The following is an 18824-nucleotide window of genomic DNA, read 5'->3' on the forward strand; positions in this document are numbered from 1 at the left end:
CCATACTGAAGGAAAAATTGGATTTTATAATCAAATTTATAGTGAAGATGCTTAAGAAACACTAAGGACTGCAGAATTTGTTAAAAATTTTGAGTATTTTTATTGTGAAAAGGATGCTTGGGATGTTGTACTTAAAATGGGGTAGGGATCTTTGATCATCTTTAAAGTTTCATGATAATAAACATACATTTATCAAGCATTACCTTCAAATGATTATGCAAATAAATTTCTAGAAATTCTAAATATCTACATGTAATAAACATCTGTTGACCTGAACACAGATATTTGAAATTTATATTCAGAATGATTCCATGAAATTCCATATCACTTTTAAATATCTCCTCTGATTTTTTTTTCCATGTGTAATGTCCTACTGTATTGACAGTAACATTACTGAATTACATCTAGGCAACATACTGAAAAAACCTGAATACCTGCAGGTATTTCTGGAAATACTGTAAAGCAGCAAAGTTATGAATGTTCTTATTGTGGTTTCTGTGGTTTGAAAGAGGTTGACAGCTATAGAAGATGCTGTCTTGTGATTCATATGTGCTGATTTGCAGTAGCAGTTATAAAACGCACATTGTCACCATGAATTTTAATTGGGAAATAGTTATTTGCCTAGATTAAGAATAGTTGAAGTTTTAAGGTCTTCACTTTTTCTGAGTTTCATTGTTCATCTAAAAGCCTTTTTTCTATATTATATCTTGCAGATGTGATTCTAACATCTTTAAGTTTACATACAATAAACCTATTTATTATCTTGATTTCAGGAAACTAGGTCACACAGCTGTTGCATATGGAAGATTTCCCAAGGTTACTGGTCATTAGAGAATGCAGACTTCTTCATATTACCATAAGAGAGTTTAATTTACCTGAAGAACATTTTGTTGTTAATTAAAATTTTTATGGCTGTTTAGTTTCTGGTACTTTCTGCTAATCTAATGTTTTTACCTGGCATCTTGCCAAATTGCTCTTATTTTTAATACACTTCTCCTTAATGCTTTAATGGGCTGAGCTTCTGTTCATCTTTACCTGTAAAGACTTAGCTAGTGTGAATTTTAATCAAAATCTAACAACTACATTTTAATGATTTCTTGTTTCCTCATGATGAGCATCTTTTTTTTTTTTTTTTCATTTACAGAATTCTTGTGAAATACTATCAGATATCTTGTATTTCCTCACAAAACAATTTTCTATAGGGAAAATAATAATTTGCCTGCATTTCTTTTTTTATCACTGTATTTAAATTTTAACAGTTTTGTAATCCTGAGCCCTAGCAATTCACAGACTTATTTTTTTCATGTTTGTGCAATTCTTGGAATTAGGCTTAACATAACAATCAGGCAAGTCTGTTGCTCTGCAGACTGTATAAAAAGCAGTTGCATGATGTTGTCAGAAAATGTTTAACTCCCTCGATTTACACTCTCTTTTGTTTTCAATAGCCATTTAATTGAAATCGCACCATGATGAGAAAACTGACTTTTATCCAGAGGTTTTCTATCTCTGAAAAATTTTCTACCACTGCCCAGGAGGTCTGTAGCGATATATAAAGCATATCACTTGATTTAATACTTTTATTCTTCTTGACAACTAGCCAAATAGTCTGAACTGTGTAAGCAAAAATATTGCCTTTCCTCTTCACCTGCGTTATTCCTCTAGTGAACTTTGCATTCAGATCTTTCAAATCACCAGTAGTCTTTATATTTCAGTCATGTCCCTCTTGCACCAGTAATGACGTAGAGGCAGGGTTGGGATTTTTTTCCTTTAGCATTTTATTCTGTTTTCTTAATATACCTCTGAATTTAATTTTTGAATTTATTATTTGCACTATTTGTTTTCAACAATTTTATTGATATGGATTTAAATGTGCATTCAGAAATGCCAGAATAATAGATATTCAATTCAGCTTTATAATTGCTGCTGCTTTGAGTATATTTGGATATTTCACTCGTACACAAGATTTAAACTTCAAGAATCAACTAAACACATTTCACAGTGCAGTCAAAGATAGCACAAGGGCAACATGTTTTAGTGTATTTTAAACCTGCCTGTGTTCTTGAAGTGCTTTGTCACTTGAAACATTAGCCATCTGCCAGTAAGCTTCTCTTTGTAGCAAAAATAATTGCAAAGGTTGTAGTGAAACAGCATTAATGTCATTGTGTGACCTCAGATCTCCTTGATCCTTTTTAATCTGGTTTCAGGGTTAGTGTAGAGATTTCACTGGATTTATTGGCTGATCTCTTCCTGGTAGTAGTTTAAAGTCCTTGGAGATTCCTTTTAATCTGTCCAGGATTTTTTCTTTTTTTCTATTTTTTTATTTATTTATTTTTTTTTTACATATGCCAGCAAACTGTTGCTGTGATTAGATTCTTGATTTTAGGGTTTTCATTCTTTTCAGTTTCTGATGGTTATGCAGTTATCATCTACAGGAGGGACCTCTAACATAAGATTCCACAGCATCTGTTTTTAAGCTCTCCCTCTTCAGCACTGCTGTACAGGTGGTCCGGATAAAACTCATAATGCAATCTGAGCCATAAGATAGCAAAATTGAGAGGGCAGAGAGCTCTTGCTGGTTCTTTACCTGTGCCTTGCGAGACCTGTTTTTTTTTTCCTGGTCCACCAAACTCTTAAAGGTTCAATCTGTAGGTTCTTTCTTTGTTGTTTTGGTGTTTTTTGTCATTTTTTGTTGTTTATTTTTAATTACTCTTTTTTGGGGTTTGTTTAATTGGATTATTTTTTCTTTGTTTTTCATTCCATAGTTCTGGTGTAAGTTTTATGAACATATGAGGGAAATGTGCCTTTTAAAATAATTTGTCCAGGGCTTAACATTTTGAGGATGTTTCTGAAATCCTGCTGCCAACAGTACCCAAGAATCTTCTAGTTTTGTCTGAAGCTCACAGGGTAGTTCTGGCCTTTCTATCTTTTACTTAGTTTTGTTAATTCTCTGAGTAGATCCCTGTAATACACTGTATGTGTTACTCACCTTTGCTTAATATCCTTTTCCCCCTCTTTCTGATGCAGTTCACTGAGCTTTTGTGGTGCCATGGAGTGTGTCTCCTTGAGGAAGCCATCAGGATGTTTAAAATTAATTGCCCATCTTCCTTTTTTTTTATGTTGTGTGCTGGCAAATTAATTTCTTTAGGCTGATTATCTCAGCCCTCCCTCACTCTTCAAGTCTTGGAGCTAAGTCAAATTGAGAGATTATGCCCAGTTTACTAGATCTTTCTGGCCAAAATCTTGCAGCAAATTAGTCAATAAAGAACAAACTATAGAATTCAAATTTCTTAGTAAATGTTTGGGGTTTTTTTTGTTACTCTTGAAAATGTAAATGGATTTCTTATGTGCTTGTTTTCAGAAATGTCAACTCCTGACTTGCTATCCATGATTATCGTGCTAGAATTACAGTTAAACAAAATTCAACCCACTTGAATGTGAATAATGGATAATTAGAAAAGAAAAAGAAATCAAAATGCGCCCAAAGTAATACATCAAAATTAACTGAAAACTATTTCCTGGTGATTTTTACCTTGCTTGAAATGTGGAATGATGTTATTTAAAACAAAAATACATACTGAATCAATAAAAGATAATGAGATGCCATGGACTATGTATTGAATGTGGTATTCAGTCTCACTTTTGGTATTCCTCATAAGCCTTATACAATATAGGTGTTCAGTTCAAATACACCAACTACTTTTAATCCATCTGTGAGACTGTAGAGATGCAAAAACTGTACACATAAGGTCAAAAATTTGTTTCATTCCATCAGAGATAAGATTTCAATATTGAGTGTTGATCCAAAGTGTTGCCTGTCATGGTTTTCATGCTCTGAGTCATCAACAGGGTGCTCTAGAAAAGTCATCTCCTCCATCTTGATCCTTTCTCTCGCCATCAGACACATTTTCTGGGGACTTTTTGCTTTGAGGTTGTTTTGGTTTTTTTTTTGTGTGGATTGTTTAAATTTATTTTTTCCCTGTTTCTGATTAAATATTTTTCAAATCCTAGAGTACTTTTTACTGTTCCTGATCTTTAGAAAATCTCTTCTGCTTTTCTAGCCAGATGTACTTTGTCAAGTGGATAAGCACTGTCTGATTCAACGTATATTTTTGCAATTCACTGCCTTGCTCATATGATAGTATGATTCTACCTGAAGCATTTTGTCATACCGTGTTAATGGTATAAATGGATAAAATGGTATTTTATCGTACCATGTTAATGGGTAAAATTAGAGTTTAATATATGTATAGGAAGTCTGTAATTTTGTAATTTCACAGCACTAAAAAAATAGCAATATAGCTATATTAATGACTTTTAACTTGCTTTGGTTATTAAAATAGTATGCATAGCAGAATGCTTATTTATAAAAACCATTTATTTCTTTTAGGGTTTTTAGGAACCTCATGTGAAGAAAAAATAGACCCTTGTGCGTCATCTCCCTGCCAGAACAATGGAACCTGTTATGCAGACAGACTTGCCTTCTCCTGCAGTTGTAGTCCTGGATTTACAGGACCTACGTGTGCTCAGCTTATTGACTTCTGTGCTCTGAACCCTTGTGCACATGGCATTTGTCGCAGTGTTGGAACCAGCTATAGATGCCTCTGTATCCCTGGTTTGTACCAAACAGTTACCTGTTTTGTAAAACTTCAAATATTTTTAAATGCATATTCCATATATAGTTTAAAATTATTTTTTTCTTTTCGGTGTATAAAATACATTGAGCAGATGTTCTGTCTGTTTAAAACAGTGTTACAAATCTACATATTCCATTTGGACAATTGAAAATTGCAGACTGAGCACTGAAAATACCCACTGAGATCCATATGGCTTAGTTGATATCTACAGCTGTATTATGAAACTACAGTCTACAGGATAAATCTTTTGAAAGCGAGGTATCAGTGTCATTGGTAATTACAAATATGGTTTCCATGTCACAGGGAAAATGTGACACTGATCATTGTGGAAGGAGTGGAAATGAGGTAGTTGGACAAAGGTAGAGAAGGAAAAAAATTGGCTACCACAAAGGGTTCGGTTCTGCGATCTGTGTTTGCATAGATCATCTCTCTTCAGAAGTTTCCGTGATAAAGCTTAGACGAGTATAGCTAGTACAGATTCAGTATATAGATGAGTATAGCTAGATTCAGTTAGTAACTGTTTGACAATATACCCTAACAGTGCATAGTGTCTGGGTTGCATTTTGCTTAGCTCTTGGGATTTTTTCTTAATTGTAGCAAATTAACAGAATATTGGGATACTTATAGCTTCCTTTATGCATTTTAGAAACAATAATTAATAGGTTAAGTAGCAGTTAGAATGAATGATACCATCCACTACTGCTTAAGCACTTACAGAATGAAAACCAGTGATACTTGTTTTCATATGAATAATTGTAATCATTTTAGCACTTTTTTTTTTTTTTTTTTTTTTTTTTTTTAAGCTGTAAACTTGAAAACTGCAGAGGTTCAGAGGAAAATAAATTCCCAGTTTACCAGGAATAAACTGAAGAGTGGGACTGGATAGTTAGTAGCTCTACATATACATAATGCTCTGACATGCATGTTCTACAAAGTTCCTTTCAGAGGAATACCTTTTCTCTGCTGCTTTGCCTTGTCTTGTGGGAAACCAATCACAATTCTTCAGCTCTTTTCCCTTCCTTCTCAGTTAGCAGGATGTGCAGTTACCCTACCAATCTCATATTTGCTGGTATTTATGGATTTGGGGAGTTAGTAATGAAATATACTAAGGCAGCATCTTTAGAAGGTGTCAGAATTAATCACTGCTATTTAGAGATGTGACAAGGACCATTAGGAGTTGGGTTTGGAGAGATACTCACAAGTGAACAGAAGCCAATGGAAATTTATAGTTTGGATTTGACAGATTTATAATTAAATTACTTTTTTATAAAGGAGAAAATTACGAAGGTGAAATGGAGACAATATATAGTAGTGTTATCTCATAATTCATTTGTTGTCTAGCAGAGGTGAACTTAGACCTACAGGATTATAAGAAACTCATGTAAGAGCTTTAACGATTGAGATGTATTCACTTATTTAACAACAACAAAAAAAGCCTCAATTTTATGGAGTGTTTTAGGTAGCATCCTCAATTCTTCTGCTTGTGACTTTTTGGAAACCAGCACGTAGGTAGATTTTTGTGCCAAGATAGGACCTAATGGTTAAGTGACCTCAAATGTTTTCAGTCCAGATGTTTCAGTGAATGGTGTGGGCAGTTTTCATTTGAACAGAAGAATGTCATTATGTAATGCAGAAGAGTATTTCCTAACATGTATTTAGTTTTATATATTTCAGGAGGTGAAGATGATAATTCTTTTATTACAAATTTTCAGTCTTTCTTTTTGAAGTGTTTAAATGTTTTGCTGCTCATTTGCATAATAGAGAAATCCTTAGAGAAAACAGTTGGTATTGAGATGAATAGCAACAGACGTAATCATATTTAAATAGAGCTAGCAAACCCTGTCTTATTGAGAGCACAAAATAGAATTCATCAATTGATAATAAGTTCTGTGTCTGACCAAATATCTTTTTGATTGTAGGTAGCTGAAATTGCCAGGTGCTGTTTTGCTAAACTTATTTTTAGAACGGAGAATTTAATAGTTTAATGTTCTTCCCTTTGTTTTGGGTATTATTCTTCTCATGCAGCTGCTAGAAGGACTAAATAGCAGAGGGAGTAAACAGGAAAAAATGTTTGAAGTATAAAAAACATTCACAAAGATGGAGAAAAAAAGAGGTCAGTGGGTAGGGCTATGAAAGTGACTTGATAATATCAATCCATTCCTTGATTGGATAGCAAGTATTTTGTTAACGGGTTTGTATTTGTATCAGAAAACTGCTGTTTTTCTAGCTGTTGAATGGTACAAGCAGTTAAGGCATGGCCAAGAAAAATCTCTACAGAGGGTAGAGAAACTACTGAGATGAGGAGCTGCCTCACTCTGGACACCAAAGAAAGTGATCAAAGTGTGTGAATGTGTTTTAATATGTAAGTGGTTTTTAACATATGAATGCAAGAACAGTTGACTAAAAAAAACCCAGGGACTGAAGAAGCACATTTTTAAGACTACCAGTGCTGTGCCTGTATACTCTTGCAAAGTTGTGAAAAGATTTGTCATAATTTAAATGAGTTGAATTGTAGAAATCAAAACACAAGAAGAGGTACTCTACCTTGGGACAGGAAGATAATTCAAGTCAACAGAAACCTGGATTTCCCGATTAGTGCAAGAAATTTTTCTTCCAACTTTCTGTTATAAAAAGGGATTTGATTTTCTAACTAGAGTATTTGGAGCTGTCCAGCACCAGTGCCCTTTCCCAGGTCATCCATGGTAGGAAAAACTAGGCATTTCTTTTTCCAAGTAAACCAGAGAGGATTTTATCTTCTTCACCCTTTTCTTTGCCTCTGGTTCAGAGAAACAAACAATCAAACAAAGCAAGCTAGTTAAATATTCTGGGACAAATAAAAGTTGGGGTTTCTTTTCTGAAATTTGTCACCTAAGACTGATAAGTTGTTGATAGATTCGTTCAAACTAATTCTGTGTCTCTCGGGACTTAAAAGTAGTCACAGACCTCTCACATTACGGAAACTTGCTTTTATTGAAATAATATTTGTGTGTTTCAGAGCTAGCCAGATGAGAAGCTATAGAAGTTGCATCCAAGACCATATATGGCACATCTGTAGTTAAACTTTTTTGTGTTGCTCCATATGTGAAGTTTAATGGGAAATACATATGTATATATATTTTATTTCTTTCCAAACCTTTTGTAGACTGCTGTAAACTTCACTTTTAAGAATGACAATTTGTTTCAGAAAGGATTCCCTTTATGTATATCATTACTTGTTTCATATAGAGATGAAACAAAAAGCCAAATTGTGTGAGCTTGCCATTAACTTGCAATAATTTAAAAACTTGGATAACATTTCAAAATGTTGTTAAAGAACTGAACCTAAGTGTTAGCAAGATAAGGCCAGTCAGAATAGTTTGTTTCCTTCTTTTCTGCCTTTTAATTGCTACGAAGATACCGTCATGTTTGTTTTCAGTTTTTTCAAGTCATACCAGCAGGATTTGAACCAATTATCTTCAGAGATTTCCCTGACTTAAAGGGATAGTAGATAAATGGGAGTCAGCTTCTGTGTAGATCAGCATTTAGGATGCATGATAACACACACTTTGCCAGTGTTGTTTTATTGTGTGTAATTTGGACAAGTGAAATTAAACTTGGGGATTCCTAGTATCACTGTCAAAAAGCAATTTGATAAAGTAGGTGGGTTATGTATGGGTATATTAAAAAGATAGATTCTATTTACAGTTTTGCCTGTAGAGACTTTGATGGTCTCTATTACTTGTAAAGTGGATGAATCAAGTTTTTGTGCAGTTTAGTAGCATTATCAAAGGTTAATAGGTCAATAACAAACTTAGTGAACTTCAGAAAGATATTACTGTACATAAGGAGGAAAGAAATTATGTCTGCCTCTTGACCCTGCGGCTTTCTGGCTTGCAGGCTCTCAGCACTGGTGGGCCAGCTCCTAGACTACTGACTTCTTTGTACAGGAGTCTTTCACTTTCAGACATGTCACTGACTTCCTATTTAGTTTTGAGATATATTCATGGTAAGTTTATAAAACGATGTTTTAGAACTTTCTTCTAACTTGGTTATATGGTATATCTGAAACATACTGTTTAAAAAACTTGAGAATCTGCCACTTATTTTTGTGTTCACCTCTAGGATGCCATAATGGTTTGGTTGTTGGGTTTTTTTGGTTTTTATTTTTGTTTTTTTTTTAGGTATTTCATAGAGGATATATTTTCTTATTAGAGAAGCAAAGTGCTGCAGTGTTTTGTTCATATGTGTGACCTGAATGCCATCCTTCCTTTACGCACTGTTTCTACCAGCAGGCACAGTGTCAGCTAGATTTTTGTCTGTGTTACTTCTGCCTCAAAAATTAAAAGAAGAATTTTAAACAGTTCAAATTAGCCTAAGGGCTATGAAAATCTTCTTGCTCGGCAGGCCATTTGGTTTCCATGCTTTTTTGGCCAGTGTTGAGATTCGAAGAATGATAAATGATAGTAGTTAAACTTGCATATCTGCACAATTTGCAGAACATGCGAAACCACACATTTACTACTGATTTTTTTCATGTGTTGGCTTTCACTGTAGGCATCATTATAGATAACCTGCACCATCAGCTTGTATAGAAAAGCTAACTTGTATAAGTTAACTTGGAAAGCAGTCTAATACTTCTGAATGTTCTTATTTCCAGCATGGTGGGGAAATGTGTAAGTTATTTCCAAGTTGAATACACTTATTACCTTATACTGAAATACCTACTTTTGTATTATGTGTATGATTTTTAAATTGCACATGAAACATTATGTCTTCAATTATATTCTTCCACACCCCAATTATCACCTGGCCCTTTACAGGTAGCAAAGAAATGCATAGTTTGTATCATGTTTTTGTGCTTAGCCCATGTTAAATAACTAATCCTGATAAAAATTCTTGTGCTCATTTGCTGTATTTCTCATCTTGAACCTAGTTTACAGGACTCCATTGTGTCTGTTTCCTTAGTCCCTTAATCCCAATGCGGTTTCTTCCTTCTCTTAAACCTTTCCTCTTAAGCCTTTTTTCTCTTTATACTCCATTATTTTAATAGAGTGGCTGTTATCAATTTCAAATGCACATATTTAATATATCCTTTTTAATTTTATCTGGCCAAAAGCAAAGAAATATGTTTGGAAATTGAATAACTAAATGTGATGGAAAAGTTTTGCGTTTGGCTTTCTTAAAGACACAGGGGTGTGCAGTTTGAAACCGCAATATACATGTACAGACATTCAACACCTGCCCTCAACTTTCAAAATGTATATGATAACACAGAGAACATTTTTTGGGGGAAAAAAAAAAAAGAAGAAAAAAGAGGAGTGTTGGAAAAAATTCCGCAAGGTATTAAGAATGGTGCCAACTTGAAAAGTAGTGCTATGGAAATTTTTTGGCTCATGCAGCTTAATAGATGGTTATAGGAGCATAGATCTATCTTGGTGCCTTTGCAGAGGCAGGTGCAACTTTTCTCCACGGCAGCAGCTGTTTTTTTTCCTCTGTGTTTTCCCTTCCTGCAGTTTGGAACTGGGCAGGAATGCAAGCTCTGGCAGAAGCGACTTTAGGTTAATCCCAGTTCAAGACTGTCTGTGAGCCCTTTATTGTTTCTGTTTCCTTATCTTGTTTCCACTTCTACATTGAAACAACCCTCCATGCAATCTGGCCATGGCCGGTAAACTTTCCTTCCTACCTTCCTGCTATCTGGAGCAACTCTTCTCTTTCTTTCATGTGATTGCTATATAAGGAGAGTTTAAGTGAACACATTTATTTCTTGACTTTATAACATGCAATTCTCTGTTAGTGAGTGGCCATATATATGAACTGACGCTGTTCAAAATAGAGTTCTCTTGTGTTGAATTTCATCCCCATAAAGAGGGATTTTTTTTCTTGCTGCCTTGATTTGCTGGTGTTAAGCGTGGATAAGCCAGGGTATCACTGCTGAGGAGCTAATGTCTAAGAAAACTTCGAAAGTTTTCAACTTTGTTCTTTATTGATTTATAAAGGGGAGGGTAAGCTTCTCCTTTTCTCTTTTGTTAATCTGATAGTGCAGATACTCTCAGGAGGTTGGACTGCTGTATCTTTTGGTCTGTAAACTGCTCTTGAAGGCTTTGACAAAACCCATAGCTTCTCCTCATCAGCCTGTATGACACATTATAAACTCCCTTTCACATTTTCTCTCACTTCAGTTTTTAACAAGAACTTTACAAAGACGGTATGCCTCAGCACGTAGCTGTCTGAGGACCATGCCAGGCAGCATCAGGCAAATGTCCTGGTCTCTTCAGGGCAGTCTCCCTGTTGCTTAAGAAACAGAAATAAGGATTTAGGAATCCAGAGGGCTGTGGAAACAGGTCTGCTTCTGCTTTGTAAAGACCAGCAGAAGAGGGACAGTCATGTAGAGGGAGAAGAGGTAACATAAGAACATCTTCTATTTTAAGGATTTTTTGTTTAGGTTCCCTGTCCATTCCCCAGCCTCTGAAGAGAGCACATCAGAATAGCATCACTGGCAAGTTCTGCTTGAGTTCATGAAGGTGCTGATTTTGAAGCCATTTCTAGTGACCTGGAAAACAAAATGTCTATTAATATCAGTTGAAGCTTTTTGAAGCTGCAATGCCCAGAGTGGCTTTTTTTTCCCCACTTAGGACACAGGAGCTGGAACCCAAGACAGAAGTGTTGTTAATGTAGGTATTATTTCTTTTTTTTTTCTGAATATGTCCTTAGAAATATTATGCACCACAAAAAATGCAAACAGCTCTATTTGGCATTGCTTGTGGACATAAAAGCAGCAGAATCATAATGTTACTAGAAAGAGAGGAAGGTGCTATACTACAACGTGTTATTTTGAAGTTATCTGTGAAGAATTCTCTTGTTACCATCTAAATCCTTTAACAAAATCAAAGAAATTATTTATGTACTCTTTTTAAATATAAAAGTATGAATCCAGTATAATACATGGTTTATATATCAGTACAATTTAAAAGCAGAAATACAGAAAGAAATGCTTGTTAGGAATGATACGGTGCCTCTCAGCTCCATGAGAAGAAACACGCCTTTCTCTCTGGTGCCTGGTCCCACAGCAGAACTTCATCACTGCAGTTACAGGAGAAGGGTGCTGCTGGCGCCAGGGTGAGGACGAGGTGGGTGAAATCGTGTGTGGGCGAGATCTGCCCTCTCGTGGAGAGAGGAAGTATCTTTCCCTCGCTGTGTGCAGTGTCTGGTAGCGCGGGCTGCCCTAATCCCAAGGAGGTGATAGGGTCGTTGATATTGATTTTGGAAACCAGACAACTGTTCAGTCACGCAGTTCCTCCTCTTCCCTTTGAAAGGTGAGAAGTGGAAAACTTTTCCTCTGAAAATATCTAATTACGTCTCTGTTCACCACAGGGAATTCCCATATGTTTCTCTTTTGAGGCTTCTGATTTTGTATGTTGGCTACAGCTGTCACTACATAAGGATAATTCCTTTCATCATAAACTAGATAAACTTCATCATAGGCTAATAGGAATACCCATAAAGTTTAGCATAATTAATTCTGTGTTGCCTGGCTAACAGCTTTGGAGAAAGTGGTTCAGACGTGATTCTTAATAAGCTACATTCAACTATTTCATATGAAAAGAAAATTTTGTGAAGAATCAAACGGGTAAAATTGCATATACATCTTGTGCAATACTAACATGTGCTTTCATACAGTTTTATTTTAAATTATACATAATGGAGGGGAAGGCGGAAGAAAATGGTGAGTGGAGGTGGCATTTGTTGTATTTCCAATGGTTCCTGTGAGAATTTTTGGGGAAATTTAGACCAGGAAAGTGAATATAGATTACTACTGAGAATCTGCCCCTGACTTTGGTTCTTTGTTCATGTAAGATTTCCTAATTTCATTTCTATAAGTTTTGCTACTAACTGGCGATTGTCTGAAGTAGTAAAATCACACTGCAGAATCTACATCTGTGTTATAGGCCTTTTCCTTGGCATCTTTATTCATGCCCATTGCATCTTCATTCATTGTATGCTCATTTATCTATTGCTTTTATAGCTATATGCAATGAGTAAATTAAGATTTTTAAAAGTATATAGAAACTGTTCCAGTGTATGGTACTATATTACAGATTAAAAGCACATATTAAGTGTATTATATCACAATAGCAGGAGGTAAAGGGGAATATTGGCTATGATGAGTCAAGAAGGTTAAATGTTTAACAGATTTAAATAAAATTAATCCATGGTATGGGCAGGGCAAATGTCCTTATCTACTCTTAGCATACATGACATATCTTCTTGGTATCACTATTCTTTATAAACCTGTGTTTTTAATATGAAAGCATGTTTGAAATAGTTCATCAGAATGAAATTTCAAGCACATTGAGCAAATCTGACAGAGACAAGATGTTTGAAACAAATAAAAAAATTCCCAATCTATTTTTTTTTTCCAATAGAATGCAAATATAAAATAGCAGCCCAACAAGAAAGAGTGTACAGTAACCACTATGTACTAAGTGTCTCTGGTGTTATTCTATGGAAAGCAGTATGGGCTAGAATTTCCATCTTCACCTTTCCATAGATGGGTTAAGAAGAGATGATGCTGTGGTTTTATGAAGCCAAACCATATCCTAAAACATGTAAACCACTAATTTGTTTTAATTATCCAGTCAATTCAGGCGATCTTAACTGTGTGGTCTTGACTTGCTTGAGAGGGAGGTAGTCTGTGTGATGCCCCAATCTGATGCTAGGGTTTGCAATTAATAACAGCAAGTAGCTAACAGCTGAAGAGATGTAGAAAATGCAAAAGTCTGGTCAATCAGTTGTTTGCTGTAATTTTCAGGAAAGGGGTAAACATTTTGAAAGATGCATGGTTTAGTAGAAATATTTGTACTATTTCTACTTTCAAAAAGATAAGAACAGTTTTGTTTAATCTATTGCCTTTAGGGGAAGGTTCAGAATATAATTGGGCTAATTATGAAGCACACTCTGTATCCCCAAGAGGGAGAAACAACTATTTAGAAAGACTCAAGCAAATTACCTGGTACTCCTTTCACTGGTCAAACACACTAGCAGTTTTACAATTCTTCTGTGATTTTATGTCAGGAAGAAAGCAGTGTTCATGTTGCATTTAAATGCATTATTTGTACTTACTAAGCAGTAAGACCAATCTATTTTCTTTTTTTTTTTTTTTTATTGTTGATGTATTAATTGCTTATAAATTTAGACATTGTTTCTGGAGATGGAAAGATAAGATGGAAAGATACCTTAAGAAAGGTAAAAAAAAAAAAAAAAAGAAACAAAAGAGAAGAAAAAAGTAACAATAAAAAAGAGCTTTTGATTAACGGAAGTATATACTTGGGACTGTAGACGAGGAATTTAAGCTTCTTGGTATCAAATATAATAGTCTTCAAAATGACAAGGCTTAATATTCTTCATATTTAATACCAAATAACCAATATTATCAGGCAAACACGTTTTAGTATTACAGCCATTTCTTTCCTCTGTTGTGCTATACTAATTAATCCTGTTATTAATATGAGTAGTTACTACTTAGACCTGATATACTCTGTCTAGAAGCATTCAACTACTGTTAAGACTTAATGATGGTATGGCAGACTAAATAATGAGAAAAGTGCTGTGTCAAGCGGATTAACTCTTTATTTCTTAACCTAATGATACAAATTACTCAGTGGCCATTAACAGGTCTTGTAGCTTTCCTGTGTTCCTGCTTTCTATGTCTGCGTAACCAGGCCATAATACCTGCCTATGGCTCGGGAATACGCAAAAAATTAAGTATCTTAATGTTTTTACAGTGTTTTGACATTTTACAGCATTAAAGTTCAAATATATTATCATTCTAACTGCTGTTATACAATTACCTACACTTTGATGAAAAGCAGCTTTGGTGCAAGGATCGAGGAAAGCCAGACGATATGTCTATATTAGTCTATTCCTTTTTACAATTAGAGAGTGGGTATTCTCATTGTTTCTAGTGGCCTTGGTCACCAGTCTCCATGCTCATGGCCTCACTGTGGTTTAGTGCAGAGGCAACAACTGGGGCTTGTTCAGAACATTGTGCTTCCAGGGTTTTTTTCCTTTTGGTAATTTTCAGTTGGGGAGATGTCCAAAAAACCAGTGTTTTAACATGCACCTCTCTGTGCAGTGTATTTCAATCAGCAAGCATCTGCCCACAGTCTGTAGCTGCCTAATTGTTAATTTTTACCAGAAGTGTTTCATAGCTTGTTTTATTTCCTCTTCATGTGATTTAGGTTATCATGGCCTTTACTGCGAAGAGGAATATAACGAATGTCTTTCTGCACCCTGCCAGAACGGAGCCACCTGCAGAGACCTCGTCAACGGCTATGAGTGTGTGTGCCTTGCTGAATATGAAGGTAGGATGGGGTTTGTGTCTTCTTGTTTTGAATGGTTCTATGTATTTTTTCATAGTAGGTTCCGTTACAGACAGAGGTATATAATGTCCTTCACTGAGCAGAAATAAATCTCACATCTAAAATTAACAGAAAGAAACATCAATGTAGATCCTGATCCTGTAATCTTTATTCAAATGAGTAGTACAGATTTAGCAGGTCTGTGAGGAATGCATGTCCTTGTCTGGGGACAAATGGCTTCTCTCTGTTCTTCTTATGTGTACTGTTTTTTCTGCTGTTTTTAAGATATGTCAGAAAGTGATGAGTGTTTAAAAGAAAACATAACAGGTAAACATGGCTGTTCATCAGTTACTGTAAATACATTTTTTCATCAGTTATTGTTAGGAGCCATTACATGGAAGCCTTTCAAAATTCCGTTTTTATTTATTTTCTCTGGTGAAGGAATTAAAGAGCTCAGTAATAAAATGTTACTATTTAAACAGATTAGCACAAAGGAGTAAAAATGAAAGCTTTATGTTGATTGTTCATTTAGAAGACCATAAAGCCAAGAGACAGTAATAGGTTTGTGACTACTTTCCCGTATTACCTAAAGCTATTCCTAGATACACCCAAGTGGAATCGGTCTCTGGCATTTCTCAAGTAATTTATAAAATAGAGGAGAAAAGTATGTGTTTTGATATACAAAATCTGTTATCTTGCAGTGGATTTCAGGTTTACACACAATAGCACATATCATCTGTCTGTGATATGTCCTTCTGTGTAGGACTAAACCGATACTTTCTGTGTATCGTGTTTTGAATCATGCTGAGAGAGCACACTGAATGTAATTTTATATGGTACTAGTATTAATATATGTATATTTTTTAGATACAATGACTGTTTTAAGGAACATTACCCCATTTTCTCATTAAGTGTTATCAGTCCTTATTTATGTTGATAAGTAATGCTCACTTAACAGCTGCTTGAGGCTAAATATGTATTTCATGTTCATGAATTTACTGATGTTTGACAATAGATACAGAATTAATAATTTTAGAGGCTTAGTGAGGAAATGACCCTCAGCTTTTCATGGCAGTTTAAAGATCACTTGACCATAACGGTATGACTTCATGTTCTGTTCTCATCTAACCTGTACATGCAGCTAAAAGCACTCCGTGTGCAGCACATTTTGCTTTAAATGAAAGCAGGGGACCTGGTCCCATAAGCAGCTTTTGCTGATTACTAAACTTTCTTCATTCCAGCACTTAAAGTATTCAGTGGCACTAACAGACCTGAGGTACTCGGCTCAAGATAATAAGCGGGCCATTAGAGGCCTCAATTTTGCTACCACCAGCCTCACCCCCCCAATCTGCAGTACTCCCTTCTGTCTCCATACCCCCTGGCTGGCAAATAGGCAAGAGCTATTATCACTTCTCCAGACTGAAGTGTATCCCAGCATGTACTTGTGGACTTTTGGCTCTGCTGGCTTCTGCTGCTTAGCGGCAGGATGCTCAAAGTAGAGTGCTCTGCCTTTTTGCTGCTGACAGACTGACCAAATGATTTCAGCAGGTCTGTAGTGAGTGCATACGTGTGTGTGTGTATATATATATGTAAATCTACATACATTTTAAATAAATCGCTTTCATATATTTTTTAATTATTACAATGAACTTACAGAATTTTTAAAATAGGATTTAAAAAATGTAACTAACTCACGTAAGCTTGCATTGCTGTACATCACTGCAGTGTTGAACACTAGAGAATTAAGTTAATTCCTTTTAATCATTCACTCATAAATTTTTTGTACACATATGTCTGAAGTGTTCAATTTCTTACTTTTTTGGTATTGATTTTCTTTCTCATATTCTTTTCTCTAAAGACTATTTTCTCATTAATTTTACCCCTGTATAGTTCTGTGTCTCATACTCTCCAAATAGAAATTCACAAAATACCCAATTCCAGTGGAACACAATTGTATTCATGAAAAAGGTAGGGCAGGAATACGGCAGGATCAGATACATGTCTACTTTTCGCATGTATTTGTCTAACCTATCCTCGTCCTCCATCATTATAGCTTCTGTAACCTCCACAAGCAAAATAATTCCTTCACTGTCATTCACTACCTCATGATTAGAAACATTTTCCTGATGCCAAAGCTGCATTGCAGTTTTTACACTTAATAAACAATACGAGTTTATGCTTCTGTTGACTGCATCTTTACAGTTTGCAGGCCAGTAAGGACTTAGAAATGTGAGCCACCTTAAAAGGTGAAAAATGTGTTTGTAATTTTTAAGTGTTATCACATGGAAGTGTTTAATGTGTTTGTAATTTTTAAGTGTTATCACATGGAAGTGTTTAATGTGTTTGTAATTTTTAAGTGTTATCACATGGAAGCGTTTAAAATTCTGTCCTGCTCTTCTGTTTGTTGAAACTCTCGTAAAAAGTATAATGGGAAAACTTGGGAGACAATTTAAGATTTTAGCTAAGTGGTCATTTTGGATTCTTTCCCAAGCAAGGAATTGTAGTAAGTCTTAGATTTAGACTTAAAACTTACATTAATGGATTAATTTAAGCAGGTATGTTAAATGCAAACTAATTTCATTGTACTAGATACATTATAAACAGAGTCCCACCAATCATTCGTTAGTCACATATGTAAATTTAGTTTTGTGTATGAAATGCCATTCATGCATTGATCAGGTCAGTCATGCATTTGTTTTTCTGGTTTTATCTGAAAAGTAGATACAGAGAAAATGATGCAGTCAGCAATGGCAGTAGAGCCTCTGTCCCCATCTCCAGGTGGGAGTCTCCTGTGCTTTATGTTCTGTATGCCACATATGGCTTGCACTGTCTTCTGCCAGGCAAAGCCACTGAATTCATGTAGACTACACCTGAGAATGAAAGAGCAAAGGTAGTGGCATGAAGTTGAACCACCCAATTATTTAGTTTTAGCTGTACATTTGAACAAATTAATTTTTATTGCTTTGTTATACTCGGTTTCCTGCAAAAGTCAGTGAGAGAGATCGGAATGCTTATGTGTATTATTAAATAAGTTATTACATAAAATTCCTACTGAAGACTATTATTGTTCACACTTTATTTAAGAATATTAGATAGCTGATCAGATTATGTTTTATTATACCATTGTTTTTTCATAGACACTCCTGCAGTTCTTGTTAGCAGAAATTGTCCTACCTTTCTTATCCCAAAGCCTCAGTGTGTGGGAAGAACAGAGGCATGTATGTAAAAAAATTTAAGTGCCATAAAAGATATGGCTTTAATCTTATGGCATTCACCTAATAGGACAGGTTTGGAGGCTGCACTCCACTGTGCTCATCCAAGTGAAATTAAGTTTTCACATGTACAGATTTCCTGCTGTCAGTGTAGGTTATGTTAATGGCAATTACTAATTTCACCTTTTCAGGAAGGCACTGTGAATTGTACAAAGATCCTTGTCTTAACATCAACTGTCAGAATGGTGGCACTTGTGACAGTGAAGGCCTAAATGCTACATGTATCTGTGCACCTGGATACGCAGGCAAGTAATTTGTTACGTTACACAGAATGTCTAGTTGGCAGTGTTTGCTGTGTCCAAGAGAAGATACATACCAAGTAAGACTGTGTTTCTTCAAGGAAAGAAATTAATTCGGACTTTGCTGAATTGTAATCAGGCTAGTGAGAATGAAAAGTTCTTGATATTACTTGCAACTGTTTTGAACTTGAAAAAAATTGAGGCAAAATAAACATAATTCATTAAGCTAACAACTATTTAACATATCTCATGGCCTTACTGCTTGAGACTAGATTCCATTTTAAACGTAACATTTTGAAGACTTCCAGGTAAGCCAATATACTAATTGGACACTGTTGAAAC

The 18824-nt window shown here is 35.2% G+C and overlaps 1 protein-coding gene across 1 annotated transcript in view; it reads left to right on the forward strand.

Moving 5' to 3' along the window:
- Positions 1-18824, forward strand: part of DNER (delta/notch like EGF repeat containing) — a 125036-nt gene that overhangs the window by 91761 nt on the left and 14451 nt on the right. The window contains exons 8-10 of the mRNA XM_065672664.1: positions 4388-4612; positions 14852-14974; positions 18375-18488. Of these exons, the coding sequence (XP_065528736.1) occupies positions 4388-4612; positions 14852-14974; positions 18375-18488 (462 nt within the window). The remainder of the gene's footprint in view (positions 1-4387; positions 4613-14851; positions 14975-18374; positions 18489-18824) is intronic.

Source organism: Lathamus discolor, chromosome 3 (genome assembly GCF_037157495.1).
Source record: "Lathamus discolor isolate bLatDis1 chromosome 3, bLatDis1.hap1, whole genome shotgun sequence".
Classification (NCBI taxonomy): domain Eukaryota; kingdom Metazoa; phylum Chordata; class Aves; order Psittaciformes; family Psittacidae; genus Lathamus; species Lathamus discolor.